This window comes from Acartia tonsa, chromosome 1 (assembly GCF_053477335.1).
Source record: "Acartia tonsa isolate MP-2025a chromosome 1, ASM5347733v1, whole genome shotgun sequence".
Classification (NCBI taxonomy): domain Eukaryota; kingdom Metazoa; phylum Arthropoda; class Copepoda; order Calanoida; family Acartiidae; genus Acartia; species Acartia tonsa.
Genome location: NC_137260.1, coordinates 8,612,801 through 8,626,732, shown reverse-complemented (window position 1 = coordinate 8,626,732; position 13,932 = coordinate 8,612,801). Strand labels below are relative to the sequence as shown.

General features: G+C 33.8%; 4 protein-coding genes across 4 annotated transcripts in view; all 4 read left to right on the top strand.

The window, feature by feature from the left end:
• The window catches only part of LOC145312037 (uncharacterized), a 242,459-nt gene that overhangs the window by 191,374 nt on the left and 37,153 nt on the right, over window positions 1–13,932 (top strand). The window lies entirely within an intron of this gene.
• Window positions 1–13,932, top strand: part of ND-24 (NADH dehydrogenase ubiquinone) — a 217,824-nt gene that overhangs the window by 191,369 nt on the left and 12,523 nt on the right. The gene's annotated exons all lie outside the window — the stretch shown is intronic.
• The window catches only part of Ssrp (structure specific recognition protein), a 207,279-nt gene that overhangs the window by 191,369 nt on the left and 1,978 nt on the right, over window positions 1–13,932 (top strand). Inside the window, exons 3-13 of the mRNA XM_080151200.1 lie at window positions 52–122; window positions 604–689; window positions 1,281–1,370; window positions 1,848–1,974; window positions 2,423–2,537; window positions 3,026–3,203; window positions 3,663–3,746; window positions 4,095–4,173; window positions 4,482–4,940; window positions 5,520–5,646; window positions 6,154–6,276. Of these exons, the coding sequence (XP_080007326.1) occupies window positions 52–122; window positions 604–689; window positions 1,281–1,370; window positions 1,848–1,974; window positions 2,423–2,537; window positions 3,026–3,203; window positions 3,663–3,746; window positions 4,095–4,173; window positions 4,482–4,940; window positions 5,520–5,646; window positions 6,154–6,276 (1,539 nt within the window). The remainder of the gene's footprint in view (window positions 1–51; window positions 123–603; window positions 690–1,280; window positions 1,371–1,847; window positions 1,975–2,422; window positions 2,538–3,025; window positions 3,204–3,662; window positions 3,747–4,094; window positions 4,174–4,481; window positions 4,941–5,519; window positions 5,647–6,153; window positions 6,277–13,932) is intronic.
• On the top strand, window positions 6,283–12,825 carry LOC145312123 (uncharacterized). Its single transcript, XM_080151268.1, has 2 exons — window positions 6,283–7,874; window positions 8,737–12,825. The coding sequence occupies exons 1-2, from the start codon at window positions 7,820–7,822 to the stop codon at window positions 10,071–10,073; spliced, it is 1,392 nt and encodes a 463-aa protein (XP_080007394.1). The 5' UTR covers window positions 6,283–7,819; the 3' UTR covers window positions 10,074–12,825.

The following is a 13,932-nucleotide window of genomic DNA, read 5'->3' as shown; positions in this document are numbered from 1 at the left end:
TTCTCTTATTGATCTGTTTTATTTAAGTAATTTACACATTATTGTTTTCAGGACATCTAAAGCTCACTGATGAGAAGATTGTATTTCTCCATTCTAAGACTGGCAAGAAGGATAATATCGTGGTAAGTTTTATTTTTAAATATTATATTCAGTTGTAAGTTTTCCATTACTTTCATCATAAGCAATTTCTATATCGAAGCTACCTTATAATTCATTTTGGTCTGTTCGTTAGTCCATCCCGTAACGCTTTGGGGGAAATGTATTTTTTTATGCAGCTTAAATTTTGGTTATTTATGATTCCCTGAACCAATGAGCAAGAGCATTCAGTATATTTATTTTTATTAAAACTATTTTAATTTTTATAAAAAATGTTCGGTTGTAAATCCTCAATATTTTGCTTCGATACTTATGGATGTTGTCATACTTATTTTCTTTCATAGACTAATCGATAAACTAAGACTTACATACATAAAAGTAAAAAAATTATAAATTACATAAAAGAGTCTTAGAAGATCTTTTCTTTGGCTGTTTTAGCTAAAATAATCATAAAACACAATAGCCGTAATATTTACAATATTGATTACTTAAAATATTTTTTATTAGGCTGGTGACATTGATATTGTAAACTGGCAGAGAATCGCTGGTGTTTGGGGCATCAGAATATTCACCAAGGACGGTCAACTCCACAGGTAGACACCAGGGATCTAAAGGGATAAGACAATGGTCAATAAACTATTGTTTATCCCTAATGTTAATACACAAAATTACCCCTTCTGTGGATTACAATTAGTGGTTGAAACATTAGGACACTCAACTTAATAAAGCAACGTATCAAAAGTCCCAAAAGTTGTTAAGTCAATAAATAAGAAAATGTTATATCAAACTTTGGGGACTAGTGCAATAAACAACAGCGGTTTGCTCCTCGCTTTCTGGGTAGACAGACACTTTATTAATTCCAGGCAGGAAGTTGGGAAAAAAAGAAAGGGAGGAAGGGGACATTGAATAGTAAATATTACACTGGTAGGTAACCAAAGTTTCTAGCAACATATTCGCATTTGTTGACTTGGGGTACTTTTATTGAGTTGTTGATTGGTTGCTCCTAAAAAGTGTTAAAGCCATTAGGTAAGCTAACAATTTTAATCTACAGAATGGCTAATTTTGTTTATCATCATTGGGTTCGTACATCAATTTATTCTTCAAAGTTTGACAAAGTAATTTCTTGAATAAAAATAGCTCGTCTAATATTGAGTAGTCAATAAGTATCATTTTCTATATTTTAGATTTGCTGGTTTCAAGGAGGCTGAAAGAGATCGTGTGGCCAAACATTTTAGCACTTCTTTCAATCTGGAAATGTTAGATAGAGAATTGAGGTAATATTTCAGTTCTTTTTTAGTAGTTTCTATTTTGGAATAGAGAATGTCTTTTTCTTCATGGTAATCAAGTCGGTTTTAAAATAATGGAAAAATTCTATGAAATTCTATGAAATTGATGAAATTGTTCTTTATCATTTAATAAGAATTTTTAGCTTGAACCAACAAAAATTCTCATTAAAGTATTTGCGGACAGCTGTATTTTGTTACAAATTAAATGGTAAGAACTTCTAATAGAATAATTACATTAGATGGCCAGTAAGACACATTAATCCCCCAAACTTGAGAAAGTAATTTTTAGCAGACGAATGTTATTGTTTTTATTTAGTTACAATATGACTTATCCAATAATATAAGACCCAAGTTTTGACACTATAAAAATATAGTTGGATTTTCCTATACTGTTTTCCTACAGCCTAATTAAATGATTGGGGATCTAGACTTTCTATATTTATTAATTTTTTAATAATATTTCAGTGTAAAAGGCTGGAACTGGGGGACAGCCACATTTAATGGATCTGTCCTCAATTTTGAAGTTGGTAAACACGACGCCTTTGAGATTCCTCTGCCATACGTGTCAAATTGTAGCGCTGCTAAGAATGAGGTTAGAATATTTCATAGCCTAAAGAGACAGAACCATCTTCGTCGTTCTATAATAAAAATGAAGTATGTATGTGTGTCTGTCCTACCTTAAAAAGTTGCTTTTCTTTCCCCTTATTTTTATTTAATTTGGTGCTATATCCTCAAAATTTTTGAACAAACTAAACTAACCCTATTTTGGTTTTAAGTAATAAATATTTCTATTCCCTGCGAGGGAATCTTAACTATGTCGGTCTCGGGTTAATATCCCTGTAGGGGCTTTCAACCTTTACATGTCCTAAAATTAGCATTATAAAAAAATAGATTTTATCTTTAAAATGATCGTTATTGGTTTAAAGGAGATTTTTATTAGTTAACTATTACGATTTCCTGTTTATAGTGCCATGGACAGTATAGTTAGCTTTTTTAAATCCAAGAATCAAAATGCGAAAAATTTCATAAAATAATGTTAGGTAACAGTTGAGTTTGCCGCCAACGATGAAGCACCTGTAAACCTGTCCGAGTTGAGGTTCCACATCCCTACTGCCGAGATTGTAGGTGATGAGGATCCGATTGAGGCATTCAAAGGTAATTGTTATTAGTAGTGCAGATCGGGGATCTAAAGGGATAAGACAAGCGCCGATAAATTGAAGTACATACACAATGAAGATACACAAAATTACACCTTCTGTAGATTACAATTAGTGGTTGAACCTTTGGACACTCAACTAAATGAACTAAAAAATCAAATTTCAATAAAAGTTTCCTATGTTGTGAAGTCAACGAATAATAAAACGTTATTATAAGACTTTTGGAGAATTGTTTTATTCCCATTTTCGAAACTTGCAATGGATTGCATATTTCTTTCTTTATTTTAAAGGCTTTCCTTACAAAATGTTCACACGAACATAATTCAAAATTAAATCCTGCTGTTTTGTTATTTAAAGATTAAGTTGGCAAAAACTAAAATACTTGATAACACTAAAAAATAATATAAACGAACATTAACAATACCTTCCATAAAACTTTATACAATGACCTTTACTATTAAATTTCATCATGTTGCTACTTTTTAGATCAAATCATGTCGAAGGCCAATATTGTTACAGCCACCGGAGGCAAGGACATGGCCTCCTTCAGAGAAATCCACTCTCTGTCTCCCAGAGGCAGATATGACATCAAGTTCTACCCAACATTTTTCCATCTCCACGGAAAAACTTTCGACTACAAGATTCCTGTGTCTACCGTCATCAGGAATTAATACTTAAATATTAAAATTAGCAGCCCTAAAATAATAGCTTAAAACCATAACATGACTAGTAGGTATATTCCCTGAAGAGTAGAACCAAATCGGTTCAGAGGTTATCGAGATCTTAAGCTGCAGACAGACAGACATACGGAGAGACGGACATCGTTCTACTTTGTAATATAGATTTAGGATCATGTACGTGCACCCGTTTAGCAGCTAAGAGCTTTTAAAGTTCTTTGATTTTTGAAGATAATCGATCTTAGGAACATTTTACCGCGAACTAATGGTTCGATTGCTTATTTGAAAATGTTATCCTATTCTTTAGTTATCTGATATTATTAACAAGGGGAAATCTATTTACCAAGCATTACAAGTTGGCTTTAGATGAAATATAGTCTTGGAAAATGACTTACTTTATGCAAAAACATTTTTGTGGTCAAAAAAATTAAAGTATTGGTCTTCAGATTGTTTTTGCTACCCCACAAAGATCAGAGACAAGTGTTTTTCTGTGTCAATTTGGACCCCCCAATCAAACAGGGTCAGACCAGGTGAGACTAATAGATGGTATCAGGTTACAGGTAGGTAAAAGATCGAAATTAATAAAATTGTACATTGAATAATAGTAAGGAAAGGTCGGTGTAGGAATGGACAATAAACTGTACAGTAAGACTTCCAAATTAGTAGTCTCTAAAAAGTTTTTCCTTTTGTGTTTGTGTGTTTGTGTGTGCGTGTTTGTGTGTGTGTGTGTTTGTGTGTGCGTGGGTGTGTGTGTACGTCATACATTGGGATGTCTTGTGTCTTCTTGGTATGTCTTTACACGGAAGGACAATTAACTTTTTTTAATTTCACAAAGCCATCAGTTTTAATAAAACTAATGTTGTTAATTTTATTTTTAGATACCACTATCTTGTACTATCCTTCATGCAAGATGAAGAGACAGAGCTCGAACTCGACATCGGCGAAGAAGAGTTACAGGTAATTTATTAATGTTCTAATGAATAAAAAAAACTTGGAATTTTGTTCTTTTTATATTTTTGTTTATATTATTGTATATTTCATTTTTAAAATCGAAGCTTTCCTATTATTAGGGTACGTCCGTCCGGAGCAGTTAGTTCTTTTCGTTCATTTAGTCATAAAAGAATTTTCAAATAACAAAGTAGTTTGTTTTATGGATGTTGCCATCCTTATTTTTTAAATAAGAAAAAAAGTACCTATGATTTTTTAAATAGGTGTATTTTTTCTCCGATGAGTTAAAAGAATTTTTTACGTTCATATTTGTTTAGGAGAAGTACGAGGGTAAGCTTGAGAAGGAGATGAAGGGCCCAACCTTTGAAATTATCTCCAAGCTCATGAAGGTCATCTGCGGCCGTAAGGTCACCGTGCCCGGCAGCTTCAAGGGCCACAGCAACACCCCCGCCATTTCCTGCTCTTACAAGGCCGCCAGCGGCTTTGTCTACCCGCTGGAACGCGGTTTCGTCTTTGTGTACAAGCCGCCGATTTTCATCAAATACGAGGATGTTAAGAACGTCAACTTTGCCCGTTCCGGCGGCTCTAATAGATCTTTTGACATTGAGATCCACACTCGCGGCGATTCATCATACACTTTCTCAAGTATTGAAAAGGAGGAGTATCACAAGTTGTTTGATTTCTTGAAGAGTAAGAAGATTAATGTTAAGAGTACGGGCAAGATGGATGCTACTTCTATTCAGCTGGGTGGTGATATTGATCATAATCTTGAAAAGGTGACCATTTTTATTCTTCAAAACTCATAGTAGCGCAGCTATTATATAACTTAAGCAACTTCGCCCGTTCGTAAGTATCTTTAATATAGCTATAAAGTCCTAGCTTATTGCTGGGTTTTAAAATGAAACAGCCTTTTGCCTTTATGGAAAAATTCAGTGTTTTTATTGACTTCACCAGCTAAGAATACATTTATTTACTGTATAACAGTCTACTATTAATGTAAATTGCAATATATTGACAATATCTTTTGCATTATTCAATAAATGGATTCTACACATACCCAATACTATCTATGATCAAAAGCTTAATTTTTATCATTGCTTTTGTTTTGTTAATAAATGTATAAGAATAGATGTATAACTAAGACAACTACCTGGCCCTATTGGTGCTGATCTTTTTCATCTGCTAGAAAATGTCTTTCTGTTCTAATGTAGCGACTTGGCTGTATTTATATTTTCGACGCTATTAACTGATATTCAAAGTCCCAATTGAAAGTCGGCACAGGGTCCCCAACCCATGGGAAGAGTTACATATAGCTCGTGCCCTCTCTATTCTTTTATATAAATGTTTTTTTGTAGGTTAAAGCAGACGCTGAGAGTGACTCTGAGAACTCAAGTATGTCCAGTGATGACGAGGAGTTCAATCCTGATACTCTCGAGGCCAAGGATGCCAAGGAGGAATATGACAGTGATCCCAGTGATACAGGTAAACAGATAGATAGATAGTGATCCCAGTGATACAGTTAGACGCAATCGAAAGGGATAGTTGAGTGAAGTGCATCTAAAAAGTTTGATTGGAAGCATAAGTTACAAGAATACCATCTAACATATATAATTTTGTAATACAATAAACAGCTTTCAATTAGGCACCACTAAAATAATCATCATTCTTTTTTTGTGAAAACATGACAGTTATATATCTTTAAAAAAATATGTTTTTCAAGTCTTGATATTTTAAAAACTACCTGGTAGAAAATTGAAATTCTTTCTAATATCCTATGTCCTATAGATGAAGTTCAAGCTATTAAACAGAAAAAAAATATTCAGTTAACTAAATTCACGTTTAAATGCACTTCGTGCCACTGCCCCTTTACGCATTATCATAGGAGAAAAATTTTCTTCTCTTTCATTTCTTCAATTTATTAAAAAGATAAGGGCGAGGGGGTTGCAACAGGCGCTATAAGGAAAACGCCTAATATTGAATCTAATTTAGGTTCCGAAGATGAAGAGGAGTTGGGATCCGGAAGTGACAGTGAAACAGAAAGGAAAAGAACAGAGAGAGCTGAAAAGGCCAAGAAGAAGGCAGAAAGAAAAGCCACCTCTAAGCCAAGCTCAGGTAAAGTCAAATTTAAAAAGAAAAAAGCTGCGTACCTTCATAATTATGTTTGTGTCAGGAATCTAAAGGGATGAGACTATTTATTTACATCCCCAATGATCATACAAAATTATCCCTTCTATGTATTATAATAGGAGGACAAAAGTTGGGCTTAACTTGGATTAGCCTTCATAAGGAGAAAAACAGATGGGTTTCACTTGAGTTGTCCTTCATAAGGAAGACAAAAGTTGGGTGTCACTTGGGTTGTCCTTTATAAGGAGGACGAAATTTGGGTTTAACTTGGGTCGTTCTTCATAAGGAGGACAACAGATGGGTTTCGCTTGGGCTGTACTTCATAAGGAGGATAATAGTTGGGTTTAACTAGGGTTGGCCTTCATAGGGAGGATAACAGATGGATTTCACTTGGGTTGCAAAAACCCAACTAATGCATGTATGACTACTGCCATCATTAATTCTTATTATCTACAATATCGTAGTAAACCTATGCTTAGCTCTGCTATATTTTTTATGTATATAAACCTATTGTTTTGCTATCAAAGTATATATTACTACTCCATAGTCAAGCACTGTCTGTTAGTGATTCCGTTAATATCATGATTTGGCGCAGTCTTGTTTTAAAACTAGACAGTTTTAATGAGGGAGAAAGGTAGAAGTAAATAAACAAACCTGAGTTTAACACCTTTGAAGAAAAGAGTATATTCTTTCTGTGCAATATTTATTTTGAAATTTTATTAACAACAGAAAAGGGAATAATACTATGTGAAAAATTCTCACGTCCACTAATAAATAAAATTGGTGTGAAATTTGAGATTCACTTATAAATTCCAAAGGACACTCAGTAATAAAACTTTTCTTCCTTTCTCTCTCACAACGCATGCCTGGTCACAGAACCGGATGGCCCTCTACAGCCAGCTGACCCGCCAGCTGATGGTTAAAATGGCAGGGCATATATTCTGCATAAATGACCCTGCTAAAGGGGGGGTAAAAAAAAATAAAGGAATATGTATTTGGGGGAAAACAAATGGAATAATTAAGATAAAATTGTGAGTTCTGTAAATACCCTTCCTGGCTGGAAAAAAACACAAGGGAAAAAAATTTATAAATTTGCAGCAGGGGAAAATAAATAAATCTTGTGCAGAATATACACCCCTGTTCCACTGCCCGCCAATTATCAGGAAACGGAATTACTACAGGATTGTTTGCTAGGTGCAGCTGCAGTTTGCCCTGAAAGAATAAAACAATATATAATTGTTTGCCAGGAGGTGCATTTGCAGTCTGCCCTGAAAGAATAAAACAATATATAATTGTTTGCCAGTTGCAGCTACATGCTGCCCTGAAAGAATAAAACTATATATAAACCTTGTGATTGAACCTCTTATATTATTCTCTACATTATGTATTGAGAACTCTCTGGTAACAATTTTGATACCTTCACTTGCAACCTTGCACTTGAAACCTGATATATATATATCTTTCATGATTTTTAATCCAAATTTCTAATACAAATGAAAGTATTAGAAGAGCCCCTCAATTGGATGGGAAAATGGAGTTTGACAGTTACTTTGATGCATTGTACAACAAGATAGTCAAACCAAAAGGTAAATATTTAGAGTATTTATTTCCCTGCTACTTTCATTATTCTACCATAAGATTGGTAAATATTTAGAGTATTTATTTCCCTGCTACTTTCATTATTCTACCATAAGATTGGTAAATATTTAGAGTATTTATTTCCCAGCTACTTTCATTATTCTACCATAAGATTGGTAAATATTTAGAGTATTTATTTCCCTGCTACTTTCATTATTCTACCATAAGATTGGTAAATATTTAGAGTATTTATTTCCCTGCTACTTTCATTATTCTACCATAAGATTGGTAAATATTTAGAGTATTTATTTCCCTGCTACTTTCATTATTCTACCATAAGATTGGTAAATATCTAGAGTTTTTTTTCCCTGCTACTTTCATTATTCTACCATAAGATTAGTAAATATTTAGAGTATTTGTTTCCCTGCTACTTTCATTATTCTACCATAAGATTTAATAATACAATAGTTGGTGTATCACCATCTGCCAGAACATAAAAAGATGTCTCGACTATTAAAAATCAATTGCAATCATTGCAGTCGGTGGTTTCTTAACATGTATTATATTTAATATTTATGTGCTTTCCTTTACAAAAATTCAATCCAGGGTGGGGATACAGAAAGCCACCCAAGGTTTTTCAAAAAACCATTGAAAAAAACCCATGGGATATAGGATATAGGATGAAAATGTAAATGAAGTTGAACTAAAAGAGGGTCCAAATTGAGTGAAAATAATCCACATAAGTTGACGTATTTATCCAATTTAAAGAATTTTTGAAGGTCGTCGTTTTTGTAATATTAAAATATTAATAATTTGGGATAAGAAATGAAATATAATTAAAATTCAATAATGATCCTTAATTTTTTTTAGCGGATCCCTTACAAAAGCTGGTAGAAGGGAGGGTCAGGAAGCCTTGGCATAGAAGAAAGATCAAAGGTGAACCATCTAAGCCAACAGTGGTCAGTCCGCTGTCTGGCTACAACTATCCCCAACATCATGAAGAGTTGTACCTATACCCCCCATCATTTTACAATCATAAGTACCCAAAATATCATGGGGCTCCACACCTGTATCCCAGACAATCTGAACAGTTGTTTGATTCAATTAGAGCCAACAAAAATACAGCCTTTAATCATATGTATCAATTCATTCAAAAGGCCACATATGGATCTAATATTCAACCTGCAGCTATGAACGAGCTGCGGGAGACATTATCAAAAATCTTACCTGTTCAAGGTGAAAATTTTGATCAGATGGAAATTGCTGAAAATGGTGACAGTGAATCTTCCTTGCCACAGCTGGATTGTTCCAAAAATCTGTCTGCATTCCTACCATCTGACTCAGATGATGAGGGTCAAGCAGTACCTGAACAAAACAAATTAAAAACTGTCAAAGCAAATGAAATGCCAGCAATTAAGTTCAATAAACTTTCCAAAGAAAGTATCAAAGTGGTGGAGCCAAAGGTTTGCGGTCAGACATCAATTCATGTGCCTGCAAAAGATGAAATATATGAGAGAATTAAAATTTTGTTTGACACCCATTTTAAGGCCCTTAAAACAGAGATAAATGAAAATCAAACTCATACCAAATTGTTATCAGCAAAAATTGATAAATTGACAGGGCTAATAAAATTGATCAAAGATAATAATGTAATCCATACAAAAATTATTGTTTGCGAGAACAAATCTAACCTGAAAGAAATATCTCAAAATGTAGAGAAAAATTACAAGGGTATTACTGAACAACAGAATGACAGCTGCAGCTGCATGATGAGGACCCTTGAAGACATCGAGATGATGGTCGGCTGTCCACAGGTACAAGACCAGGCAATACGACCAGATGGAGATGATCCCCAAGTAGTGACAGTGCTCAAGATAGCTACAGTAGAACCTCCAGCTAAGGATCAAAAGGGGGGTCTTAATACATCACCTCTAGAAGCAGATGTTAAGGAAGTTGAAATCATCCATCCACTAGCACATCCAGAACCTCCCTCCCTGCACTATCAACCCACCTCACCAGGTGGCGCCCATCAAACTCCACCATGCAAATATACTCCAAGTGCTGATTTCTTAGGTCACACGGATGAAGAGTGGGCCAATGGTGACATCTTCTTTGATCCCACTGACCTGCTGGCTGCCATTCACAACAATCAAGATTCTGGGTTGAGACAGTCAGCCCAACACAATGGTCCTTTAATGTGGTTTTAAAGATATAACGCCTTCAAGGAGGGGTTAAATGTGATATTAGATGCACACCCTGGCCTATTTCAACTGATCTCAGTGTGTGATCCTTTAGTTGGAGTTGTACAGCTATGAGATATATTCTGTCTGTTTAGTGCCTTCCTCTGTGTTAAGGCACCCTTGAGCCATAGCCATATTAAAGTATTGCCATCATTAGTTCCTTTTATCTACAATATTGTATTTAACCTATCCTAACCATTGCAATATTTTTTTTATGTAAATAAACCTATTGTTTTGCCATCAAAATATTTCTTAATATAGTCACAAAACTACTCTATAGTCAAGCACTGTCTGTCAGTGATTACATTATTATCACATAATTAGTGATTGAAATCTTTTGACACTCAACTTATTGAACCAACCAAAAAGAATTCAATAAAAGTCCCCAAAGATATTAAGCCAATTTATAAGAAACTGTTGATCAAGTCATACAGTAATCCCAATACCCTGTTTTGGCCTAATCTGTTTTACTTGGGGGAATATTGGGATACTCAGCTATTTGTCAAAACATTAACTTTACATTTATGTTTTTTAAAACAACTTATAAAAATCAGGATATTCATTGAAACCATCTTGAATCATTGCTCAAATGGCACTTAGAATCCCAAGTTTTTTATGAAACTTGGCATGAATAATTCTTGGTAGGTCTATTTTCCCTAAATCAAACAAAAGTTGGAAAAGTAATGGCTAACGGATCAGCTGTTTAGGCGTTTTTTAGCCAGTTGTAGGGCAAATCTAGCATTAATACATAGGAATCAACTTTTTGAAACATATTTTTGCTTTAACTCCCGTGAAAAGATACCAAAAACCCTTCATTAGATTTCTAGTACCTGCAGCTATTAGCTAGAATCAGTTAAAAGTGTCTGGGAGCTGCAAAGAGTATCTTTTTTAACCAGACGTTAGCCTTTACTTTTCCAACTTTTTGTTCAATTTTGGGAAAATAAACCTATTAAGGAGTACTCATGCCAAGTTTCATGAAGAAATTCGGATTCTAAGAACCATTTGTGCATTGATTACAAGATGGTTGCATTAACCCCCCCTTTTTTTACAAGTAGTGCAGCTTCTCTATAATTGGTGTACGTCTGTATATGAATCTATTATTGCAGCCTAGGTGTCATGGCACCAATTAATACATAAGCACATATATTCTACAAGTAGTGTATGTCTCTACGTCCATGTATCTGTAATTTTAGCCAATCTGTTCAGACTTTTCAGTAATATGTTATTACCAGCATCTCAAGTGTCTTTCTGCATCTGTGCTGTTTAAGGACAGTTTGTCTTGTTTTATTTTAGCTTTAGGACATGTAATTTAAAGGGAGTGAAGGAGGATGGAATTATCATAAATAGTTCAATATAATTTTGACAAAATAATTTTTTTTTGCGAAAGTCTCTCTGTGTATCTGTGTACCAAAGAATCTTGCTAATCATTGAACTGATATGGTTATCCTTTACAATATAGCTTTTAAAGGGTTCTGGGAAAGTTCATAATTATGAAAGGGGGAAGGTACCACCACCTTCCCAAGAGAAATCAACCCGAGTATAAAGTGACTCCCCTTCTCCTAAAAAAGACAATTTTCAAACTTCTCAAAACATCATTTTGGTGGTGGGAGGGGGGGGGGGTTTGACTCCCCCCCAACTCCATCGATACAAGCTATGGCGAAAATCATTAAGGGCTCTTAATTGCCTCTAGGGGCATAGCCGCTAGTAAAGTATCCTATAATTTAAAGTAGTAAGGTTTTTTGACTGAAGCTAAAGATTATGGAAATTGATAGTCTAAATTGAATTTACTTGTTTGGTAAGCTTTATGAATGTATATCTTGCATTCAGTGCCTCTACTAAGCTTTTAAAGATATTGAAACAAAATCTTTTGAGGTAAATCAGTAAAAAATATTTGAATAAAAAATGGCAGCGGTACCGCCGCTCCCGCCATCCACCGCCATTTGGCTTGTAAGGGGAAAAATTTTTGAAAAAAATAACATGGTCTAAAATGGTTCCAAATTGCCTAATTCGGCGAGAAATGCAAGAAAAAAAATTTTTGGCGGCAGCAGCGGAAAATGGCGGTGGACAGCGTGAGTGGCGTTACCGCCACCATTTTTTATTCAAATATTTTTTACTGACCTACCTAAAAAGATTTTGTTTCAATATCTTCAAAAGCTTAGTAGAGGCACTGAATGTAAGATATACCTTAATAAACGAAAATTTGAAAAAAAATTACCCCCCGCAGGGTTGGTTATAAGGGGAAAATTTTTGAAAAAAATAACATGGTCTCAAATGATTCCAAATTGCCTAATTCGGCGAGAAATGCAATAAAAAAAAATTTGCGGCGGCGGAAAATGGCGGTGAACGGCGAGAGCGGCGGTCCCGCCGCCGTTTTTTTTTTAAAGATACCAAAACTTGGGGTAATTTGTGACCCAGCCCAAAAGATTTTACCCAATTATCTTTAAAACTAAGGGAGTAGCATCCAAAATAAAATTGGCGGTATGTCATGGCACGAGTCACCACATTTTAACCCCCCCCCCCCCCCCCCCCTTTTCTGAATATTGATGTGTCTTTTCTTTTTGGGTAAAATTCTTGCTTACAAATAATTTTTCTTCATAATGTGATTAAAAGATAATGATAGTAAAAAAATAGCTCTTTTGAGTTTATTTACCTATAGTAATTCATTAAATGTTGAATTAACATACAAACTATGAAGATTCGGCATTAAGCAATGACACAATTAGAAGGGAGAGGTCATTTTCTAGTAAATCCCGTAAAGGTGTGTGTTATAAGGCCTAAAAATAGTAGTAGAACGATAAGGTGCTCTAGATATATGTATTCCCTATTGAATAGAACAATAGGGAATTTTTTTTTTTTTTTTTGATAACCGTACCTGGATTATCTAAAAAAAATACGAAATTTCTATCAAACGCTTTGTTTGGCTCAAACTGACAAAAATTAAAAAAAAATATAATTATAATAATAATGTTTTCTATAGGTACAAGGTAAAGGTTAAGAACAATCTATACCACTAAACAAAGGAAGAAGTCATTCTTTACAGGTTGATTTATTATAATTATATTTTTTTTATTTGTGTCAGTTTGAGCCAAACAAAGCGTTTGATAGAAATTTCAGATATTCCAGGTACGGTTATCAAAAAAAAAAAAAAAAAATTTCTTCCCTATTGTTCTATTCAATAGGAAATACAAATATATAGAGCACCTTATCGTTCTACTACTATTTTTAGGCCTTATAACACACACCTTTACGGGATTTACTAGAAAATGACCTCTCCCTTTAAAAGAGTTCTTTCACAATATGACTTATTTCTAATATAATTAAATATTTTTTAAATTAAAATGAAAAGAATAAAAACATTAGGTACACATTAAAGATACATACTTTTTAAAAAGTAAGTTTGAATAATCTTATTTTGTATCATATTTGTAAATGTGATAAAAATAAATTTGTTGTATTTTATAATACATTTATTTTCATTTTCACATATTTAACCCTTTACAGCCGACTTTTATGTGTATTAAATGGATAATAGATATTAAAAATGTTTATTTTATTTCATTGATATATTGTAAAGAATTATTATTTAATGAGTTTTGATAGATAAAATCTAAAGGCCTAATTTAACCCCAAATAAAAAAGACCTTTTGCTCTGGACAAAATTGCCCAAGCAACAGTAAAAATTAATTTTTAAATTCCCCCAAAATTGTATATATTCTATCATCGAACATTTAAGCTAAATATAAATTTCCAGCTTATCCCAACAACGAAATTAATTTGGGAAAAACTCACTAAACCTATACGTGATTTTCAGCTGTTGTTGGGGAGG